This window comes from Drosophila ananassae, chromosome 2R (assembly GCF_017639315.1).
Source record: "Drosophila ananassae strain 14024-0371.13 chromosome 2R, ASM1763931v2, whole genome shotgun sequence".
Taxonomy (NCBI): domain Eukaryota; kingdom Metazoa; phylum Arthropoda; class Insecta; order Diptera; family Drosophilidae; genus Drosophila; species Drosophila ananassae.
In genome coordinates this window covers 26,772,610-26,795,856 of record NC_057928.1, presented here as the reverse complement: position 1 = coordinate 26,795,856, position 23,247 = coordinate 26,772,610, and the positions used below count along the sequence as shown (strand labels likewise).

Below are 23,247 nucleotides of genomic sequence, written 5' to 3'. Positions count from 1 at the left end.
GTGAATGCCAAGGTCAAGGCATAAAATAGCACCAAGATTTTAAACAAATATTTATTTGAAGAAATTTGCAGTTAATCCCAAAACCCACAAGAAAAGAATGTCGAGGGCGCAAAGTAACTGGTATGGAAATGACAGGAACAAATTAACTTTAAGGACTCGGAACGCACTCGTCTTTCCAAGTTCAATGAATACTTTGCGGGTTAAGCTTCGTCGAATTAATGCAGAGGTTTTCCCAAAGGCTTGCCTCTGCCACGAAACTGAAATGGCGCCCTTTGATGTGACACAAATTTAAAATAAAATTCTCCCTCCAACAACAAGATGAAGAAGCCCGCAGACAGACGGTTTGATGCCTTCTGTGACTGCCTGTGTCCTGTGTTGTCAAAAACAAAGCCGCATACACTGAGAATGGAGAGGCATCAAGGCCGTCAAGATTCCGGCTTCCCCCGGACTTACAAACGCTTTCCGCTGCACAGGAACGAATACGTATCTTTCAGGTACTTTTCAGGGGGCTTGCATAAAACCCGAGGGATACCTTTAATTAAATCATGCCCCGGCGCAAGAAAGCCCGGCCAAGCCACATGAAAATTTTAATATTTCCGCCCCTTTGAGGCGCAGTCACGTAGAAAGCCATGAATTAAAGGCACTTTAAATGACCTTTTAAATTTGTAGGCACACATTACCTCGACTATTGGTGGGAAGATAATCAAAAATCGTAAGTCAAGCTTGCCTTTTATAATTTTCATCAAGTCTGCGGACAGTTCAGTGATGTCTAAAGCCATTTAAAGCTCTCACCCGGATAAATCAACTTCAATCGGCAGGAGATTGACAGAGCCGAGCCGAGTTCCTTTTGGCCGCATTCCGCTGGTCTCCATGCTCCAAACTAACAGATTGATTGGGGACTGTCAAACTTTTCCCACACCCACTCCCACCACACCATACCCGCACCTACACCCACACCCAATGCCCAAAGCCAAGGCCCAAATCTAAGACCTCTGGTGGGGGAGTCGGTTGAATGGATCGGAACGCTTCAGTTTTGCGCCCCCTTGAGATGGGTTTGACAGGGAATGGCAGCCTCTCCTCAAATGCTTTCATTTCTTTTGTCTGCGAGTGCCAGTGAATGGAACAAAACATTTGAGCCAGGCACTAGCACTCTTCTGGTTAATCGAACAGCCTGAAAAGTGGGAAAGTGCGAGTCTACAGACTACCGACTGCCGGTGGAAAATTGCAAATGAAAGCGTGAACACGTTGCGCAAATAAATCTGTTAACAAAATATCAACAGCTTCCGGCAGCAGCTGTGCTACAACATACAACACTCTGGACGAGTCCTTAAAGTAGCTTGAGCTGCAGAACCCGAGGAGAAGCGCTCCTATTTACAAGTGGGATGGCACAAAAAGTACTGCCGATTCTGTTTCGGATTTTTCTTTGCTAGAATTTTCTTGAAATTCTATTATGCTATAATCATTTTTCCTCCCATATGTTTGGCAAAAATTTAAATTAAAAAAAAAATGAAGAGGATTTCTGCTAATGAGTTCTTCAGGCTATTGTTCTGTCACTGGGTACCCAGAGGCTATCCTGTGACAATGGTCAGTTCGCCCACATTTTCATGTGGATTTTTGGGATTATCGGTTTGGGCTCCGAAAACAGCACGCACCGGAGTGGAGGCTTTGTCTGCGGTTGGGAAGCCACGGAAGCTCTTTGGGGTCTGTTGTTGTCAAGTCAGCATTTCCGGTATCCTTCGTATTGGTCTACTTCTCCTGCTCCATGGGCTTTATATTGGGAATCCTAACACGCATATCCATTGAGTGGCGGACGGGCGGCTGGACAGGCGACGTCTGAGTTCCAGAGGATATGGGATATGCTGCGGGGTATAGTTCTGCTACTAAACACTTCCATTGGTGGGAGCTTTAATGCAAAGTAGCAAACGTGGGCATGTGTGAAGGCCAAATGGAGCGGCAACGCGGGGGAGCTGGCCAAATCTCATGCCAAAAAATGGTTGCCCAACGACTTCCGCCAAGGCTTATTTCAATGGGTCACGTGCGGGGAAGAAAAGGAAGAAAAGAAGAAAAGGGCACCGAAACACAAAATTCTGCACTTTGAAAAGAGAATAAGACTGGAACCAGCATATGCTGAGTAATATTCTTTAAACGAATGGTGTCAGGAGCTTTTTACAATGTATTAAATATTGTAATTTTTTCATGATAGTTTGGTGGCACTTATATTTCCATGTAAAATACTTTTTCCAGTGTACATCTTTTGTTGGCCCATCAAGTATAATCGAATTTCTTCGGTGGGAGGCTCGCAAATCGATGCAATTGAAAAATAATTGAACACCTCGAATGCTTATTGAATGTCATTTTGAAATTCATGCCGAGGCAGCGCCCATACTCGCAGATCTCGCATATCTAATGGCTGCCCCATTCGCAGGAATTCAGGACATTGTCAACGTTCCGCATTCTTCATGCCACGCACGCTCTTGCCGGAGAAGAGGCAAAATATTGATTTGGTTTTAACGGCACTTAGGCGCTCATAATTGAGACACCCGCCTTGGGGGCACCCCCATCCGAGCACAAGAGGTGCAGGCTGGAAGCGTCAGATTTTTGTTCGAAATGTGACATAAATTGAAGGATGATTCGGCAAAGGAAATGCTGTGTATTCCTTCCAAGGGGAGCTAATTCCGCCCCCAGAGGCTCTGTCAATCAGAATTCCTTTCAGTCCGAGGCCAAACATGGCATTACGGCAGCGAGGATATTAAAGAAACTGGAAATTTAAATTTGCAGATCTCTCTAGAATTCTATAGAATTCTATATCTTGTGCTGGTGATTGAACTGCCAGACAGATGCTCCTCAGTGTTTTTCTTTATTAGCCGTTGGGATTATCCCGAGGAAATCGGGTCATAAATAGCTCACTTTAATCAACATGCTAAACACAATGCCCGAAATGTGGGCTTCTGGGCGAAGTAAATTGAAATGCAAACATAAATTTCGCCCTGCAGAGCCCTCTTCTCAATCGGTTCGGGCCCCCATAAATCCAGCCAGAGAATCCGTTGTAAATGTGAAAAATAGAATAAAAAGCAAATAAATACCGCCTCCAAATAAGATAAACGAACGTTTTACGAGCACTTCTAGGGGATTTTAAACACCCATTTGCGCCCCGACTATGTAATGGCAGTGTTCGATGTGTGTAGTTGGCCCAAAACCGACAAAATCGCAAGTGAGAAAGTGGCGGCGCAGTTTATCATTTTATTTCATGATTTATTACTCATACGCCAAGTGATCCGACCCGAAAAAGGGTTTACTACCATATGGATGGGCTGCGCACACCATAACTTTGACCAGGAAAAGTTCGGAAGGTTGTCGCTCTTCCACGGACTTTGCGCGCCAAAAAGCCAAACTAGGACCTTTCATTCATAAGAACGAGTCGAATGGGTTCCACTGGAAAAGTCAGCGGAACAGCAAAAGTAAAACGCAAAGCTTCTGCAGACAAAGAGAGTGTGAACGATTTTCTTTGCCACTGGCTTCTTTCTCTCGGCTGCAACTTCAACAAGTCGTCCAGCTGTTGCTGCTTCTGTGGGCGCCAAGTGGACCCTGTTTTCCCCGTCCAGCCGCACCAGTTGCTTCTGGTGGGTCCCATTTCCCGCCCGCCGACCAGCTGATCGGTCGCAGTCGCTGTCGGCGTCGGCGCCAGAAAGCTGGCAACACTTTCGACAGGCGCTCAGGAAAAGCCGAGCGTCGCCCCGAGATGTTCCGAGCTGCTCGCCGCAGCAGCACAGAGGTTTTTCACGCTTTTCCAGTTGGCTTTTCATTGCGGTGCCGCACGCACGTCTCCCGGAATATTTTCGCTCCTCCGCGGCACTGTTCTCGGTACGAAAGTTTTTTGTTTCGGCTTCGAAAAACACCAAAATGTGCCACTTGGAAGAGCACTTCGCGCTTGTTTGAAAACCAATAGTTGTTTCGATTACATGCGGCGCAGTGACATTTTATTGGCGCGATTATCGGAGTGGGTTTCGAGACTCGTGTAAGTTGGAAAACCCTTCAAAGACACTCCGCTGGGCGTTGAACTCCAGCCCCGGAGCCTGAATATTTGTCCGGCACGATGGCCATTTTATTCCCATTATTGGTACCTGGCATCTGTGCTGGGCCCAGTTAAATATTTTATTTCATTTGTGGCCGGCAAAAAGGTTTATCTGATTAGCATAATGGCTGCCAGATCCGTTGGGGACCCGTGCTTAATGTTCTGCAAATTGTATTTAGTGTAATCTTCTGGGTGTGCACCGTTGATTGATATATGTAGGTAGGAGTGAAAAACAGGACAAAGGAAAAGTTTCCAAGTCAAGATTGGGAAAGGTGGCTCAAAGGGAACTCTGATTCCCTGCAATTGAGTGGACTGGAAATTTAGGAATCAGAACTCGCCCACATTGTCTCGAAACGAATTCTACGAACAATAATTTCATGGTAATTTTTTAAGGGCTTATCTTTCGGAAAATCAACAAATTCCAAGAAACTCTAGCTCCTTTTGTAAGTTAAGAAGAGACTTTCCAGGAACTAGCCAAGCTGTACCAAACTTGCACAAAATTCATATTAATGTTCCAACTTATTTGCATTGTTGTTTTTAAATCTTAAACTTTACCAATTAATTAAGGCACCCGTTACCCATATGCAGCCGTGTAATTCACACGAGAACACCCCGAAAACTTTTCAGACCTATCCCTCATCTGCATTTCTCGAGCTAACTTTTCTCATCTTACACGGCAATAAATTTATCAAACACTTTTTATGATCGTGTGGCCGCAGAAGTGCAATCCAGCGGCCGAAGACTCAACTGGCGACCAGGGAGCACTTTCTCCAATATCCCAGGACCTTTGGCTGCGAAAGAGTTTTCTGGGGAAAGCATAAAGTAGGAGTATGTTTCCAAGATGTTCTTGTCAATGGACAAATAAACAATAAAACGGACTGGGCGAGAAGCAAATGGCATGTACGAATGCAAAGCAAAAAGTCGGAAAAGTAGGAAAAAGTCGTAAAAAGTGGGGTTTTGAGGAGAAACAGATATTTTTGGCAAGCATAAAATTTGAGTTTACAGTGAAAATGCGGGAAAAGCGGCCACCGTGGAGGGAAGCGAACGCAAAGAAAACCTCAAACAAATGTATACAATTTTTAGCATTTTGTTCTAGATTCCTTTTGGGTTTCTTTCAACTTTGTTTGCTGCCTGCTGTTTTTTATGGCCCACAATAAATAAAAGTCAACTATGGCGCACCATGGAATGGGACACATGTATCCAACAATGGCCGCCACATCGGACAAAAGGTTTGTTGCGAAAATATTTGCAGAGGCCAAGCAGGAGCCTCAGTCAGCAAACAAAAAGCAACCGAACGGCAGCCCAGATAGCGCAAAGTTTCCTAATTTCCCTTAAGGAAATGACGGGACAGCTACTAGCACACAATGCATAAAGCATTCAATTTATGGTGGCCACTGGATGTGCCCGGCCAGTCAACAGCTTGCAGCAATTAGCTGCATGTGCGAAGGCCGTAATGTGACTGAATTTATGTACTTGCCCGCTGGCTGTAATTGCCGTTCCAATTGTTGACACATTTAGCATGGGTTTTGTTCTAGTCTGTTCGGAAAATAGAATCGCCATCTATTGCGCCGAACGGAGGCCCGTTCTTCAGTCCACTGGGTGTCTTGTCGGGGAATGTCAATGTCAAGAGCCGTTGCCATGCACTTCAGCTCGGACCAGACCCATCCCCACGATCCCTTTTCCGAGTAAAGCCAAGACGCGACGAGTCCATTGTGCAGCCTGAACTTTTCGCCTTCGCATTTGGCGTTCTCGGTTAAGTTGCGCAGCTAATTAATTTTTGTGCCAGCTGCCAGTGCCAGACCCCGAGTCGAAGTCCGCCCAGATGAGACAGTAATTGTCCATTGGGGTGGGGGGCTTCGCCGCAACACCCTCAGGGCAACCGGAGCCACGTGCCAATGGCTCCAACCGCTGCCTTTTGGCTTTTGGCCAAGACACTCCGCAGCTACTGCTTTTCGGTCACTCCGCCACTGGCATCTGCATCTGGCTCTGAGTATCATTTGAATAAACACAATTTAAGGCAAAACTTTACCTTACAAGCCCCAGACAAAGTAAAAATAATTACGAAGGATGTTTAGCTTGAGAACTACTCTCTTGGCTTGCTAAAAACTCACTTAATGAGTCCTTAATTCCTAACTTGACTTCAGGACTTACTGGAATGCATTACGTATGAGCTTGAGGGTCTGTCCCTAAAATCATAATAGCTTGTAATAATAATTTTCATCTGCTTAACGAAAATGTGGGCTGCAGAGGCCAAAAGTTGAGCCGTTGAGCCACATGTGACTCGCACAAATTGTCGACTCTTGATAATGGAAGTGGGGACATTTTACAGCCTGTTTGAAAAGTTTGCGCTTCGCAAAGTTTTGTGCTGTAACAACTCATGTAACACACATATAGAAGAGTTTAGTGCCACATTAAGTTGCTTTGCGAGGGAGTGAGTGTGTGTGGGCAAGGAACAAAAAAGTTTAAATGAGCCTGAAAACTTGAAAAGATGGTCAACGGATTTGGCTGGTTTTCTGCATTCTTCTTGCCATTCAAGCCCCCCGTTCAAGGCGCCTAGGCCCATTAAGCTCTACGCAGACATTTAAGCAGAAAAAAGCATAATCCGTTCCTTTTTGAAGATTTAATTCTGATGTGGCCCACTGCTAGGGAGGATTAAGACGTTTAATGGATCAATAATTCATTTTACTAGTACTGAGCATCGAGTAGTTGAAAAGAATCGGGGTCGCGCCGAGGCATGTAGAGAGGTTGCGGGGCGGGGTTGAGGGGCGGTGCGTAATACTTTCATGCAACACTAAATGCAAGGTCAAAACCAGGGCCCCATCATAATCGCAAAGTTTCCACACATGCCATGCTTGAGCGGGCCATAACCATATCTCGTATAAATATTACTTCCTTCCCCGCCAGCCACCCCGCTCTTGTTCAGTTGGAAAATAGCATTGCATAAATCTGGGCAAGTATTACGCATACGCAGGGGGCGGATCTGGCAACAGTCGGAAAAGCCATATCAGGCACCCATATTGCAATCTGTCAGCGCTGCGCTGGAGTCTCGCCTGTAAGCGATGGCTGCCTCTAAGTGCTGTGGATGTCGACGAATGCTACCAAAAGCCAGTAGAAATTGTGCATCCTGTCGGGTGTTTAATTAAATGAAAAGCGCCATTCAAGCCACGAATGCAATGCCACGACTTACCATATTATCAGAAAATGATTACTTTTTGGGTCTTCGTCTTCAAGTTAAGGTCTTGTAAAGAGAATATAAATTTAAATAGGACTCCTTGGCACAGAAAGGATAAATATGACCCAGCTTAATCAGATCCCAGACGACAGTATCAATACAATGCAATTATTCTTTTTGGCGTGGCATTTAAACCGAACCGAACTATTCCCGAAACTGTTTTCTTTATTCTGTCTCTTTATTTGGAAAGGGTCTTTAAGCTCAAGTGCCTTTTTGGGGGCAAGAGACTTGGACACGCTTGCGAAAATAAACAAAGCCAAGGGCAGGCGGCAAATAGACAAAAGACGCGTCAGAGAGCGGTCCTTAAAAGATTATAAAGGGAGCTCGTGGGGCGCGGAACGTGGGACGTGGGTGGATTTCTGACGGCCAGACAAACTGTTGCTCATGCTCCATGAATCGCGCTCAATCTGGTCGAATGGATGTGGCATTCAGCATGTAGCAAATAGCAGAGCATAAGTGGAAGTCGTATCGTAGATGGCTCTCATTATTTCTATCTTTCTTGGCTAGTTTTCTCGTTTGCTTGCCTGGTATCTGTCAATATGGCCGAGCTGGTCCAGAATCAGTTATCAGTGGCAGCGGAAAGTTACGATTCAGCGTTATTCCTTTATGTTTATGTCCCGTCCAGGCGCGGGATACGCTTGAGGACCACTTGTCCTGAGTTATGAGTTTCTTGTCCTGACACATCGCCTCGGCGATTATTAATCCAAGAGTCGGGGGTTTGGATTAAAAGGTTTTTTCCCGTTTATTGCTAGTAGATACATTAAGCTGAAGTGTGGTCTTTACGGCAGTTACTAGACTGCTTTACGACACTCGGACATCTGGAGACTTTAAATCCATTCCTTACTTTTCTGAAAAGTTTGTGCTCGAAGCATGGCACGTTCACCTTGCTAAGTTTCACGATACAAATGGGATTCTCAGTCTAATTTACATACGCTTATCGGGGGCATGCCAACCACATATCATTCCCACACCGTCCTGATGTGTGCTGTCCAATTTCTCAACTCGAGATTCTTTCGGTACTTTTCTTCACCGCAACAAAAGAAATGGAAATTGCAACCAGACGAGGCATCAACAAGCTCCGGCAAAGACAGATGGCAAGTCGCACTACTGAAGGCGCTTGGAGAGGGGCATGGGGCCCCGTGCGAGTCTTGGGGGAAACTGCTGCGCTTAGACTTCTGGGGCATAAACAGGAAACAGTGAGGACGCATTACCTGCCGTTGACATTTCACAAGCAGCCAGGCGTGGAACGTGAGGTCCTTGGCAGGCGAAAGATCTAAGGTTCCTCCTCCAGGGAGAATTGTAACATTTTTATGCCACTGCTATTGTTCCATGCTGGTTTGAAAGCGTCTTTGAATACGGCAAGCTTAATTACACGGGAACTACCCATTCCGAAACAAGTGCATTCCACATACCCTTAGTAAAAATCGAATAACATTTTTTATTGTTTAGGTGGGATTACTTTGCTAAAACTGTGCCCCAAGTTCTGTTGGTAACTAGGCATGACTTTGTTCATTTCCGAGAGAAAAAACCCACATATCATGCCGTTCGAGGCAGTCATCAGTAGATCCTGGCCATCTTCCATCAACCAATTTATTCAACCTGAGCCCGCACCTTCGGGCTTGAAACCGATAGGTTCGAACCGATTGCAATGAGGTAATGGCATTAGCCCAAGCTTCCGTTTTGTCCAATACCTCACCTGGGCCAGAAGGCGCCACGAGGATTGCACAGAAAAAGCCAGTCACTATTTATTCAACCACAAGACCTGAAAAGCAAAGAATATAAAAACTAAAGCCCACCCAAATCCTCCGGAATGCATGTCGATGGTCCAGTTCGGGTGCCGCAAGGAGGTTACAGGGGGCGTGGCTGGCGGGCTGACACTCACTTAGAACCGAGCACTTTGCTTTGCCTTCAGATGCTATATGGTGGCAGGTGGCTTTCGCTTGGGGTTTAGAAACGTAACGCGTCTGAAAAACACTTTGCCATTCGACTTCTCTGGCAGGCACTCAGTCAGAGACTCTGTACCATGCGCGTGCTAGCTTCTAGGACTAGGTCCTGCCTGTGCAGGGGGGTGTCTCGTAGACCCAAGTGTGTTGCAAGCCACTTGGCCTTGACTAGGTGCAGGTCTCTCGCAGTTAGAGCTATTTCGGCTCGGGCTTTCTGCATTCATTTCCATTCAAGAAACCTACTCGGCCTAGTGTAATTTTCTCGAGTCCTCAAAGGAATTTCCTCAAAGGAACTCGGGGCCCGGACTTTAAGCTTTTTGAGCAGCTTTAATTTAATTAAAACACTTGCTTTGTATCTCAGGGCTCGGCTTAGCAGGTGGCAGGTGCCACTCTGAAACAGTTTCTAATACGATTCAAGAGTCCTGCCGAAAAAAGTGCCGAAAGGAAGTTCAGGAGACCGGAGTCTCGGGGCAGAAATGGGAAGGCAAACAGAAACGAGAGTGGAAAAATCCCCGAAACTGGTCATTCAGTTTCCGTTTAGTTGTAGTCGAGTCGAGTTCCTTCTGGGCAGCCCAGTGGTGTCTACTTCTAGGTAACCGAGCATTTGAAGACGGCTTTTGTTCCCCGTCGGCCTTTGTTGACTCGGAAGAATTTGTTACCTTTGACCGACCGTTGGCGACAAGAGCTTTGCAAATTTGGCGACTTGCTTTGTGTTTCTTGCTGAATATTCATTTTTTACGAAGTAACTCTGCAGGCTAAAGGTTTGTCATTGATTATTAAAGAGAAGGAAAGGTTGAATTTTAAATCTTTGTTGTTAAAGCTTCAATCAGGTTCAGTTTCGTCGAGTTGTTCGATTGACACAAAAAAGGACTGGCACGAAAGTACAAAAGCCACTGCCATAAAATGCGAAAACCTCAAGAGCCAGAAACGCCTGAAACAGCCTTGGGGAGAAAACTTAATTGCAACATGTACACCTTCCGCAGTGTGCTCAGAGTACACAGAGTGTGTGCGCGGCCAACAGTGCGTATGAGCAATATAAAGTCAACGAGCCAGAGGTGTGAGGCCTGAGCCTACAGCCGGCAGAGTGCTCCCGACAGACTCCGCCGGTTAATTCCAATAATGTGTCGCCCAGGCCCCGGCATTTGCTTTATTTAAGTGTGGGCTTCCGTGGGAATAACTTACGAAGATACAATTTAGGTTATTCCTGCTCGTGACACGCGTCTCAAAAGGACATAAAAAGTGGCCGTAAAATACGCAAAGCATCAGGTAAAAGCTTGCCAGCTAAAAAATATGGCTAAAATACTTGTTAAATAGCGCTACCCGCCAGGATGCTGACAGAAATTATTAATAATCATGAAGCTGCAAGGCCAATTGGCGTGTGTGGCTGGGGGGTGGGCGTGTAAAAAATGTGCGTAATTTTCTAATGAATATTATTCGCACACACGCCTCCATATCGGAGGCGCCTCCGACGGTGCTGGGCGCCCCCAGGAATGCTCCGCCAAATTAACATTATCCGCGCCCCCTCCCCGCCATTGATTAGTATGTATTAGTATGTATGGCACGACGGTGGCTGCGTGCTAAATGGAGCTTGCCGCGGGTCTGATGCTCCCAAAAACCGGGAGGGGGGCCCGAAAAACGGCGCAAAATGGGATCAGCCGGAGGTGAACCGAGGCATTATGACTTTGGCCGGAGGCGAAGCGAGTGCGAGCTGGAAAATGAAAAGTTATCCAGGGAAATATTATTTCTTAAAGTATTGAACGGCCCGGGGCAATTGTTCCTGCAAAGGTGGGATTGTTTGGAACAAACTTTCGGGCCGGGACTTTTAATTGCGGGCCCTACATTTCTTGAAGAAAAGTTTTTAGCACATTAATGAGAAATGCCTGGGAAACATTCCAACGAGTGCAGACATTAAATTAAAGAGTCATGAGAATTAAGTAACGATCAATCACTTTAAACTGCTAAAGCTGCTTCTGATATCCTGAAATTTGTGGACATCCTGGGCAACCAGCAAAGTGGCAGTATCAGCAAAAAGTTGCTAGGAGCCAAAGCAAACAATCGCCGGCGGCGACCAGCTGGTTGTGGGAAAGTCGTTTAATTTTATTATGACATGGAAGCTAAAATGTTTAACTATGAAAAATTGATGGCATTCGCCCGAATCCACTTTCCCCGCCTGTGCCGAGTGCTGGTCATTTTTCCCTCGTCTAGTCGCCCTACAGCCGTCTGGAAATTCAGTTAACGCCATTATTATATTTTTTTTGGCCTTTGGACGTACACTAAATGCTGTAGCATGACGGCTAGTCCGCCGAATTGATGGCGCTTTAATAGAAAGAAAATTCTGCGAAATAAAAACCACCGAACCGCGAAGCAGCAGCAGGTACTTGATAATAAATTGAAAAATAATATTGAGCAGACTTGGGCAAGTTTTTCTTGTTCGGTGGATTTTTTCGGGCAATTGCCTGTCATGTCCTTGCCATCGAAATTCGCCATGGCGACACGAGGACGTGCTTGCCACAAGTGGCAGGGATTTGTATCATTGGTTGTTCTCGAGGAGTAGTGTAGTTCGATGCGAGCCGCGGCAAACGGGCCCTTAGAGTGATGGCCAAGTCGGGCTCTAAAACGGTTTAATGGCTTTCATTGTATATAGAGCTTGTAGGTTTGAAAAATAAAATTTGTTTTGGACCGTCTCTTAACCAGTTTATGGAAAATACCTCCCTTTGGCGGTGTATCCTTCTACTTTGAATTTCCCCCTACGCTTTTCGTTTTTATGTAATTTCACTGCACTTCCTCTTAAAAATTTGGGGTGCTTGTTAGGTTCAATGGCAGAAACGGATATTATTTTCCTTGCCTGACAGCCCCCGGTGGTGAAGCAGCTAAGCTCAGTTTCCGCCTTTGGAAGCGAGAACGGGTACGGCCCTGTCGATTTTCGATTCCGAAGCTACGATAAGCCGAGAGCATTGTAGAATGCCAGCCCCCTAAGCTCCATAAGGACCTGGCCAACAGAGTTTTGTCTTTTGCCGGCCAGAGCGAATTGAATTTACGACCGAAACAGCTGCTGTGGCTTAGTCCGCAGAGGAAAGGCGAGTTGATTGCTTCTGAAAAATGAAATTATTATTTACTGCTTTGCTGCTTAGCAGATACACAGTGTGTGCCATTGGATAAGCCAAAGCCTGTTAATGATCGCCAATGGAGTGTGGAAATTATTAGTCAATAAACAGGGAGAGCTGTCTTGGGGCTTTTCCCTCGTAAAATTAGGATAATTAAAAAATGTAGGGCCGTAAAACAGGCCAATAAAGACGCTTTTCAACTATTTGGTTTCTTTTCAAAGCACACCCCACACTGTAAACTACTGATGCTATTTATTTATCAAAAATCGCTTCATTCACCGACCAAAAATAAACCTGCTCGTCACTAAAACAATGAGGTGCGAAAAATTCTATTTATCGCCGGCTCCGTCTGACTGTCCCCACAGACCCATATACAAATGTCGGTAATTTATTGATACACTTTATGGGTCGGGAGACAAAGGGAATAATCGCTAGAGAGCCAGGGCTTATGCTGCTAATCAACTGTGCGGATGTGCGGATGGCCTGTGGAAGGTGCAAGAGGAATTCCACTGTAATAAACCTGTCGATGAGCAATAAAGTGCCGATGGCCTGACTACATACTACAATAAACAAGTCCGATAAGCCCGGCAGATTAATATCATTCCATGAGCCATGAGCAAACAAATTAAAATGTGAACAGCAAACAGCCCACGGCGAACAGAGACGGAAAAGTGTCAGCTCACACATGAGAGCCCCTAAATTGAAATGAATTGCTGAGCCAGCAGTGCTAGTAAACAGCCCATATGTCTCCGATTTTGAGAGGGAATTGGGGCAACAAGTGGCTTCCAATAATGATATAACCGAAATATAGGTGGCGTGACACTAGCCCCATTTATACTCCGCTGGATCCAAATGAGATCTGCCTTTATTCCGGGCAGAAATATTAATCTAATGGATGCACTATGGCCGACGGTCCGTTAATAGTTTATCAATCACATATATGACTATTTAATATAGGTTTATTGGGCGCTTTCCGGCGGCGATAAGTGGCATTTAGGCCCATAAATATTTTATGGCGAATAAGCCCATTGGAAGCCCCATCCCACCCAACATCTCTCGTTCAAAGTCATGCAAATCAGAAACAGAAAACTGAAATGTTTTTGTGCAATAGAGACTCAACCACAGGCAATTACGAAATGCAGATGGCATTGTCTAACATTTTAATTAACCTAAATACACCAGAAGACAAAAAATTGCAGACGAAGCTAATCTGGGTAAAATAAAGCAAACAATGGCTAGTACAATGGCTGTAACTCAAGTGGCTCGAATATCACTGCCACAGCATGATTTTAGAAACAAGAAGTCCTTTAATTCATACTCCCTTATTGCCAATGTACTTACTAATCATTTTTTATTGCCAACTGGGGCTCTTCTGTTGTTTTAAAAACACAGATGAAGAAAGTCGCTGGCCAAGAGAGAAAAGATGGCCGGGGCCAGATAATACCTTTTATAGATGCATCATGTGCAGTTGAGGCCTCTCTTTTCCGCTGCGGCTGCCTGATTGCCAATTGACAGACAACCGCTGACATGTTTGTGGGTCCTGATCCTGATCCCCCTGCCCCACCTGTCAGCGGGGTTACATATTTGTTTCTACTGGGCCACAGCGTTTTGTGAATGCTTAATTAAAAAAGGCGCCCGTGCTCGGCGACGAGCGTCGACTTTCGGGCAGCCTTAACTTGGTAAATATTTAAGCGAGGCGCCGGCGAAACGTTGACACTCGCCACGTCGCCATGTTGACACTTTCCGGCTACGGACGCCAAGCCGCCCACAGCAGCTGGGGCACACATCCGCGGCTGAGTCAGCTCGGGGCTTGGGCTCCGATAAAGCGAGCATTAAATCAATGAGCAAATAGAGGGAGTACACTGGGAGAAATCGAGGCAAATACTGCAATGCCACCGAGTAAAGTCGTAGGGCTTAAATCAAAATGTTACGTAAGGTCCTGAGACGTAGCGAGAAAACCTTTGGAAAGTGTGACACTTTTTTCATGGGCAGAGCACTTTACATTACACAATAAGTGACACAGGATCTTCGGCAGGACTTCTTTGGCAAACATGCGAGAACAAAAAAATGAAGGAGCGCCCCCACAATCACATTCAGAGACCGTTAAGTGTCTTTTGAATGGAAGAATAGTACCCCGGACCACTCATAAGCATGTACTAATGCCCTTCAATCTTGCCAAGACGAATGTCTTCGGTTGCCCGGAGACCTTAATCAATGAGCGGCAGCTGTCCGTCAAAGTTTCTATAAATTATCCAGTTAATTTAGCGGCCCACTGATACGAATGTGCCCCACCACGTGCTTCCGGCTAAACTCCCAAGGAGGCCCAGAACTTGCTCGACATCGAAGTGGAAAATTGCAGAAAACAAGTAACGAATGTAGCCGAAGCACGCTGTGGTGAAAACTTTCAAGAGGGCTTCTGTCGAGAGGGCCAAAATCAAGCAACAACATGCAACAAAGTTTGCACAAAAACTGTAAAAAATAAAGCCGGACCCTTCTCGTGCCCCCAACCGGCCACCACAACAATTAGGCAACCGGCGGAGCCAAGGAATTTCCTCATGCAGAGCCCCAAATGAAATTGCGTGGCCTGGCGAGGCTGAAAGGAGCAAAAAGGATGTAGGCGGTGTGTGAAATGGGGAATTAGAAAATCACCCTCCAGCTGTATCCCAGCCCGACTCTGTGTCAGCACAGCTGTGGAAAAATGAAAAACCCGATTTAGCTTCAGTTTTTTTTCGATTTCTCTGAATAAGCCGCAAGTCATATTGCGTTTTATTTTTGATTGTGTTTCGACCGCTGGTCACTTAAAAGAGAGAAAAATCGAATGAAAAATTCCCTGACATGTTGTTTATGACTCGTAGAGATTTGATTGCCACTTTACGAATATTTCACATACGCAGTGTTGTTCCTGACAAGTGTTCAATCAACTCGTATAGTTGGCTTTCACAGGCCTTAAATTAGTTTCACCAGAGAAGGAATACAAAATAATACTCAATATAATACTTCACATGCCCCACTTTCATATATTTGAGCATTACTTACTTCTTTCTGTATTTTAGATCAATATTTTCATACATCTCCGGCTGCAGCCTTTTTACTTTCCCATTACCATGTGCGGTCCACTTTTTAAAAGCGCACTCCTCTTTAAAAGCACACTGCTTTTCGCCGTCGAGTTGAAAGTCAAATGTTGAATTCCGGTAAATATGTGCTCGAGCCCGGGCTCGTAATATGCGAACGCAGGGGCATGTGTGCGTGTGGCATCGCGAAACCGGATTTCCGACCCGAAACCTTAAAGTTAGGTGAACCCGGTCAGTAACACGTGGCTGTTATGTTCATCGCCGCATTACCTCCCAGCATAATTCCCCATCCCCAGTGGCTCCCCGGCATGCGGATAATGTATGCTGAAGCTCTTCGATTCATAAATTTCTAGCGGATCCGACCACATCAGGTTGAGGGCTCTCAGGGGCGAAAAACACTTCCGGGCAGTGAAATGTGCCGGGAAAAGCTGCTTTTCAGTCCACACGATGCCAGTAGCCTGGGTGGAGTGGAGTGTGGTCGAACACTAGCACTATATGCTTATTGTATGGCCCAGAGCCAAAAGAATCACAGGGACATTCGGTGTACTCGTTGGCTTTGGCCTGCTTTGTCCTGCCTCGAGGAGCTGCCCAAGATGTAATTGTACTTGGCCGGAAAATGGCTTCGGCAGAGCTCATAGCTGGATGGGGGGCTGTAGGGCATTATTCCGTCCCAGAAGGACAGCAAAGTGCTGTGAACACGACCTTAATTGTGAGCCCAACGACACAGTTACTGTTCCCTTAACTCCATAATCGCATCCCAATCCAATTCCACTTTAAACAAATTAACGCCTGCAGACAATCAGATTATGCTATTACAACAATGTGCTCTTTCGATGTCCGCCCACAATCAAACTTCAATTTCTGCGGCCAAATGTCGAAGGGTGTGGTGGCGGGCTTTAATTAAAACATTGCCAATGGGAAGGAAGGATATGGCTGATTATGTGGAGCCATTAAGCTGGACAGAGGGGGAGGCATTAATAATGCAGCGGCACTGGTCGCGATGGCTTCATTAGATCGTTTAAATGGCTGTTGTGTGTTGTGTTGCGTTGTCTATTAGGCGGCGAGTGTTGTCCCCCGATGCCGACCACCGACCGTCCTCTTTTCGTCCTGCCAGTCAGCTGCCATCGCCAGGCACTTAGATGGGCCAGCCGGCCCTCGTTCACCTTTCCCCTGCCTGGCAGGACGACATATTCAGCTGTTTCTGTCATCGCCAACAAGTCCTCGCATTTACGTGACTCGACACAACTTAAAGAGACACTCCAGGCACTTGACATTGCTATTAGGGATGGTCAATGTCCAAAGGCATTTTTGTTGTAGGGAGCTACAGTTCAAAGTGTATCCTTACAGCACTGTGTATTTTTTGTGCGCTTTAAGATATTTTTAAGAGTATACGGAAACTACTATTAAAGCTCTGGGATAGATGGATTTTATCATTCCTAACTTGTTCCCCACTTATTTCATTAGCCTCAGGTTCCTGCACTTCCTTCCCAGATCAGCCGTAATGTGCGGCATACGGTGCGAATTAGTTATATTAGCGGCAGCCCTGTCTCGCATTTGCTTATGGCCCTACATTGCGGGCTTGGTCTTTACTTCTTGCCGGCCTTGTCCGAAATATTGCAACAATACGGAATTCAATTATGAGGCCCCACATGCCAGAATTAGCCTGTTATTCGGAATTCATTTAGGGGGAGTGTAACAAAATATTCAGAGTCTGTGCCGATAATTCAACATTCATGACAAGTATTATTTATCGGTATCATGGTCAGGAAAACTTTGGCAATTCAGCGCATTCTGCTTGGCTGGAGGGAGGAGACACTAGGGCCAGGAATTAGCCAAGTCACACGGCATAAGCTGGGTCGGTCAGAGGAGAGCTCTTTGTGAAGACATAATCACTGTGTAGGAATTTGGACCAGCTTACAGAGCCAAAAACAAGATTTTCTGCTCGAAATCACAAACAAAACACGAAAAGTACGAATGGAAAAGGAGATCAATTCTCTGCCCCAAATTGTATTATGTCTGACAATCATCCGGCCAATTTCGGCCAACCGTCTGCTGAATGGGCCCTAGATTTAGTGGAGTACTAGAGTAGAGTCCTGGGGACTAGGTTTATACTTGCAGTTCCCTCCTAAACTTTTAAGATCCACAGCGGAGGTCTTGCATCTGATTTTTTCCAGGGTCTGTGTATCTCTGCACTTGTCTGATGGAATCATGTCCACAAAGCGGTAAGCATTTCCCCGAACAGGCCCTCGCCTTTTAGCTTTCAGTCGGTTGGGGAAAATGAGTCAACTATCTTGTTTTGCCCGATTCTCGGGCGTATTGATTGCCGACATTATTTGGGTTTCCCCCGTTGTTGACCATGGTCGAGAGTGGTCATGACATTTCTTTGGTTGTTCGTATATCCGCCCGTCCTGAACTTTCACCTAAAACTCCATGGCATGCCACCTTCGTTTGCATGTGTCATGCTACGCGCAGCTATTTTGGATATTTGATCTGCGAAAATGTGACAAAATTAAATTGTTTTGAGCACGTACTCTTGATTCAGCTAACGCGTTTGTTTTTTTACTTTGCAGGAAATTTCCGCCACGCACCAGGAATACTTAAACACGGGAGCTCGGAAAAGGAAATATTAATGAGGCGACGTTGAGTTGGTAGCTGGCAGCTGAAGCCGATTCACGACCACGAGGGAGTCAGCCGCTGGTCAGCCGACCAGGACACCATCCATCCAGTCAGCTTATCATTGACAGCATGGTCACGAATATGTCGCAGCCGCATTATTGCGGCACGGCGATCGATGATTTTCACACAAAGTGAGTGGCGTGGGGTGGGCCGCGTTCCCGGGGGATGTCTGCATATTAATTATTTTTTTAAATGCAATTTGCATAATGATTCGCCAGCTGCCTTGTCTGCCGGGGCGTGCATAATCAAATCATGTGTGTAATTGCCTCCGGCCAAGGTGTCAAAGGCCAATGAATATGGGGGTCAATAGGTTGAATTATGAAGCACTGCTAAAAAGTTGATGTATAATTAAGCTCCGTCCCTTTCCTAACAGCTACAAGTACTTCCACGGCTACTTCTCGCTCATCGTCTGCATCCTGGGAACCATTGCCAACACCCTGAACATCATAGTCCTGACTCGGCGGGAGATGCGATCTCCCACCAACGCCATCCTCACCGGTCTGGCGGTGGCCGACCTGGCAGTCATGCTGGAGTACATCCCCTACACGGTCCACGTTTATATACTCAGCGCCCGGCTGCCGCGGGAGGAGCAGCTGAGCTACAGCTGGGCGTGCTTCATCAAGTTTCACTCGGTGTTCCCGCAGGTCCTGCACACCATCTCCATCTGGCTGACGGTGACCCTCGCCGTGTGGCGCTATATCGCTGTGAGCTATCCACAGCGGAACCGGATATGGTGCGGCATGCGCACCACCCTGATCACCATTGCTACGGCGTACGTGGTGTGCGTGCTGGTGGTATCCCCGTGGCTCTACCTGGTGACCGCCATTGCCAAGTTCCTGGAGACCCTGGACGCCAGTGGCAAGACGATCCGGTCGGTGCCCCTCAGCCAGTATATCCTGGACTATAATCGAGACGAGGACATGACGGTGCAGTTGGTGTCCAGCACGACGCCAGATGGTCCTTGGGCAGTTCCCAGTGTTTCGATGGTGGCCAATGGAACTGCCGTAAGTCTGTTAAGCCTCACCACCACTCTACTGCCCCCGACCACTCTGAGCACCACTACGAGGGGGACCCTCAGTGCGGGGCCGACCTTGGGGCAGCGGAACGTCACCGTCTACAGGCTGTACCACAGCGCCCTGGCCCTGCACGACCGTCAGCTGAAGCACGCAACCTTCCTGATATACAGTGTCCTCATCAAGTTAATCCCCTGTTTCGCCCTGACCGTCCTGTCCGTGCGCCTGATCGGGGCGCTCCTGGAGGCCAAGCGAAGACGGAAGATCCTCGCCTGCCACGCAGCAAGCGATATGCAGCCGATAGTCAACGGTAAAGTGGTCGCCATCTCGCAGCCCAAGAGCAGCAAGCTCCTCGAGAAGGAGAAGCAGACGGACCGCACCACAAGGATGCTGCTGGCGGTGCTTCTGCTCTTTCTGATCACCGAGTTCCCGCAGGGCATCATGGGCCTACTGAACGCAGTGCTGGGCGACGCCTTCTTCACCCAATGCTACCTAAAGCTGAGTGAGTACTCCAACCCCTTCCTCCATTAATTGCTTTATTGGGTATGATAATTGACTTGAATTTATGGCTCGTTCGTCAGTGGTCGGCCAGGCCATCAATCATACGCACCGTTGAATCGTATAATTGCACCGCAAATTTGAGCCTTCGATGTTTTCGGTGCTGGCCTTGACATGTTGTATGTACTAGTACAAACAATTTTATTTCGACTCAATTTTTATGACATGACGAACATTTTCCAATAAGACCTATGCTATACCTCTCCCCTTCCTAGAGACTTTACATGTCCTTGGACTTATTGCGATTCAATGTCCCGTTGCAGGTGACCTAATGGACATCTTGGCTCTTATTAATTCGAGTATCAACTTCATACTCTACTGCTCGATGAGCCGCCAATTCCGAAGCACGTTCGCGCTGCTCTTCCGGCCACGCTGGCTGGACAAATGGCTGCCGCTGTCCCAGCAGGACGGGGAGGCGCGGGGCGGAGGCAGCGGGAACGGTCTGGGCGGCTATGGGCGGCAGCGGCTGCTGCACACGGATGCCGTTAGCAAGAGCCTGGCCATCGATCTGGGCCTGACGACGCAAGTGACGAATGTCTAGCAGGAGAGTAGCGGCCGGGCGACTGTGTCGGCCGCAGCAGCAACATCAACAGCAGCAGACGCAGCAGCGGCAACAGCAACATCCACTGCTGGAGTGACAGTGGCAACTGAAGTTGATGGATGTGCCCAGGCTGCTAACGACATCAGCCTGGTTGAAATGTTACACGGCCCGAAGAAGAAAGGCGAGAGCTTCTCCGGAAGCGGCAGCCACCAAGCCAGGAGGCGTCGCAGCGGGAGCGGCAAGTGCATTTGGCCCACCACCGAGTGGCTTCGGAAGTTGAGGAACCAGAAGACCCGGGAGACCGGACCAAGCAGCACTGATCAGGACGTAGAGCTCGGTCGGCGCAGCAGTGTGCTGCTAATGGTCCTGCTCAGCACCTCCGACGAGGTCAAGGCCAAGACTATCTTAGTCAGCGGGCAGCAGCCGGCCCAGCCGGAAGCGAAGCTCGACGAGGACGTGGAGGACGCCATAGACGCTCTCTGGCTGTGAGAGTGTAACCTATTTGTAGACTTAGCGACACCTGTAAATTACAACCCCTAGAGTAAGGTTCCCTGTACAGACCAATTAACGAACGAATCGAAGCTGCCCCACAACTTTTCCGCCAGCGTTGCTTCAGCGGACTCGAGCCCCATCTGCTCTGGCCTCGCTCTGCTGGAAAACTTGAGGGAAAGCCAGCTTGATAAGTGATACAATCGACTAAGTTTCACTCTAGTTGTGTAAGTGCGAAGCGCGTCTACTAAAAAGAACGACTTAGTTATAGTTTAACTATAATTTTAAGCTTTTTATATTGCGAGCGATTCAGTTGGTAAGAGATATAATTTCTTTTCTATTGAAATAAATATTTATTCGATTTCTGGAATGATTCTGATAATTTGGAGTGGAAGTTTGGGCTTTAGGAAATTTTGTCGGGACCTGAAAACTCAGAAACTCTCGTTTAATTTCATTTTCGGTAGGTTACACCCCCGAAAGTAGCAAAAGCCATTCGTGATTGGCACTTAAAAGTCAAGCACTGGGTATCTTTCTCGCACAATTTCACTCGAGCGGCTACAGGGACAAGTACAATAAACGCACAAATGACAGTAAAAAGTCAGTGAAAAGCAAATGGCAGCGTCAAGGGCGTTGATTAATTGTAATTTTAATCAAGAGGGTGAAGCGAATTTGTCACAGCCCCAGTCCGCAGCGAAGTGGTGGGTGGACACGCACTCGAGAAGCCCATAAAGGAGGCTGCGCTGATGACCCAATTGGTGGATGAAAATGGCCAGCAATTCCGGTACATATGATGTATGGCTTCAATTGTGAGGACCGGAAATGCGAGAAATCGATTGAGATGTCACGGACGGCGCAGATAAATTCAAAATTTCAAAATTCCAAGCATCCATCACTCATGCAACAGTCCCGAGGGCCTTTGTGGATGGTTCCTCCAAGATTCGGAAGGGGGCGCGTCCTTACTGCGACACAGATGCGCATTAAGTCCCCGACAGACGCTGTCCTGCATAATTTCTTTATTTTAATTGCCTGGAACAGGGCGGGCAGTAAAATCACTTTAATTTTTGATATCAAAAATGCGCAATTTCGTTAGCATTTAATTTTAAATTGCGGCTGAATTGATTTGCTCTGATTGCATCACAGATTTTTACTCTCTCGATGGGAGTTTTCACAAATTAGCATATAATTGGGCTAAATTGTTAAATGAAAGCCTCCCGAACTCAATTATGCAAATGATGAATCGGGAAAACCAATTGGAAGGTATTGCCCCGTATATTAAGGTAATATTATTAACTGCTGCACTTCCAGTACCAATTACAAAGCTAACGCAGAGTTAACTACCAAGTGTTTGCCCAAGGACGCCCACAAATATTTGCCTATAGTTCGTATTACGAACTTCGTAAACTTTATATTTTTGCGAAACTCCACTCCCCGAAATGCAATTAGGAACCAGTCGGGCAGTCCGGCTATTCAATAAACCAAAGCTTTGGTATTTGCTTTAAATTACATTCAGGGCCATCTGTAAATCCCAAATTGTATTTACAATTTGCTCGGCCAGACCGATGAAATGAAACAAAAGCAACGGCCCTGAATCAATAGAGTCCATCTTTTCATGTTTCATGCGAGTGCCAGCTAAATGCCATTGAAAATGTATGAATGGTATGATATGGTTGCCCAGCAAGGTCCTCTTCTGGCCCGGCCAATTCCCTGTCCAGTGGTATGTGCCGAACATGCAAGTAAACTCAATTTGCAGCTGTTCCAGGATGCCGGGCGCGGAAGGATAAGCGGGTATAAACTGAAAACTAATCAAAGGGGTTTGGACAAACCTGAGGACACATAGAAGAACACTGCGAGAACCGTTTCAGCTCAGCTATATTTCTATGCTTAATATTCGCCAAGCTTCTCCCACTGTACGTCCAACGTCCTAACCATCTCACACTGACCATTGGACAGTTTATGGTTGGAAAAGTTTCTGGGGAATTCGGGTCAGTTTGGGGTCGTTGTGTTTTTGTTAACTTGTTGAACGCTCTTGAGCAAGATAATCGACCCTTATTGGAGCCGAAAAGTTTCGTATAGCTTTCCAATTAAATATGGCGGAATGAAATGTTTTTAGAATAATTAAAACTGCTGATTCGGAAACTTTTCCAATAAAATTATAGCTCCCAGTGGAGTTTGGCTAGTTTACACTGCCCCGGCAGTACTTTAATTAAAAATCCTTTACAAGCACTCGCCAGCTGAAAATATTTAAGTATTCTGCACCAATTCCCGCCAAATCATCATCAGAATCGCCATTAATTATAAATCAGAAAGGGCCGGGACCAGGTCCAGAAATTTCAACTGCAATTGCTACAAATTTTAGTGAATTAAGCGCCCATCAAGGCCAGAGCCCTCGGACCTTGGCTATGAAAATTTTCGGCTATTTAACAATTCCTAAATTGCGCGTCAGTTGGTGGCCGAAAGGCAAAAAATTAGCATAATTGCCGGGGGAGGGTGGTGGAACAAAGAAGCCCTCAGCAGGCCCCCTATAATTACAGGCTAATTTATGCCAGCC

The 23,247-nt window shown here is 46.6% G+C and overlaps 1 protein-coding gene across 1 annotated transcript; it reads left to right on the top strand.

Annotated features, from left to right (window-relative positions):
• The first annotated feature begins 3,699 nt into the window (after positions 1 to 3,699).
• LOC6507540 lies at positions 3,700 to 21,066 on the top strand. Its single transcript, XM_001955846.4, is given in 4 exon segments — positions 3,700 to 4,015; positions 17,993 to 18,229; positions 18,472 to 19,613; positions 19,933 to 21,066. Coding segments are annotated over 3 exon segments (1,971 nt in total). The 5' UTR covers positions 3,700 to 4,015; positions 17,993 to 18,167; the 3' UTR covers positions 20,700 to 21,066.
• Positions 21,067 to 23,247: the final 2,181 nt, after the last annotated feature.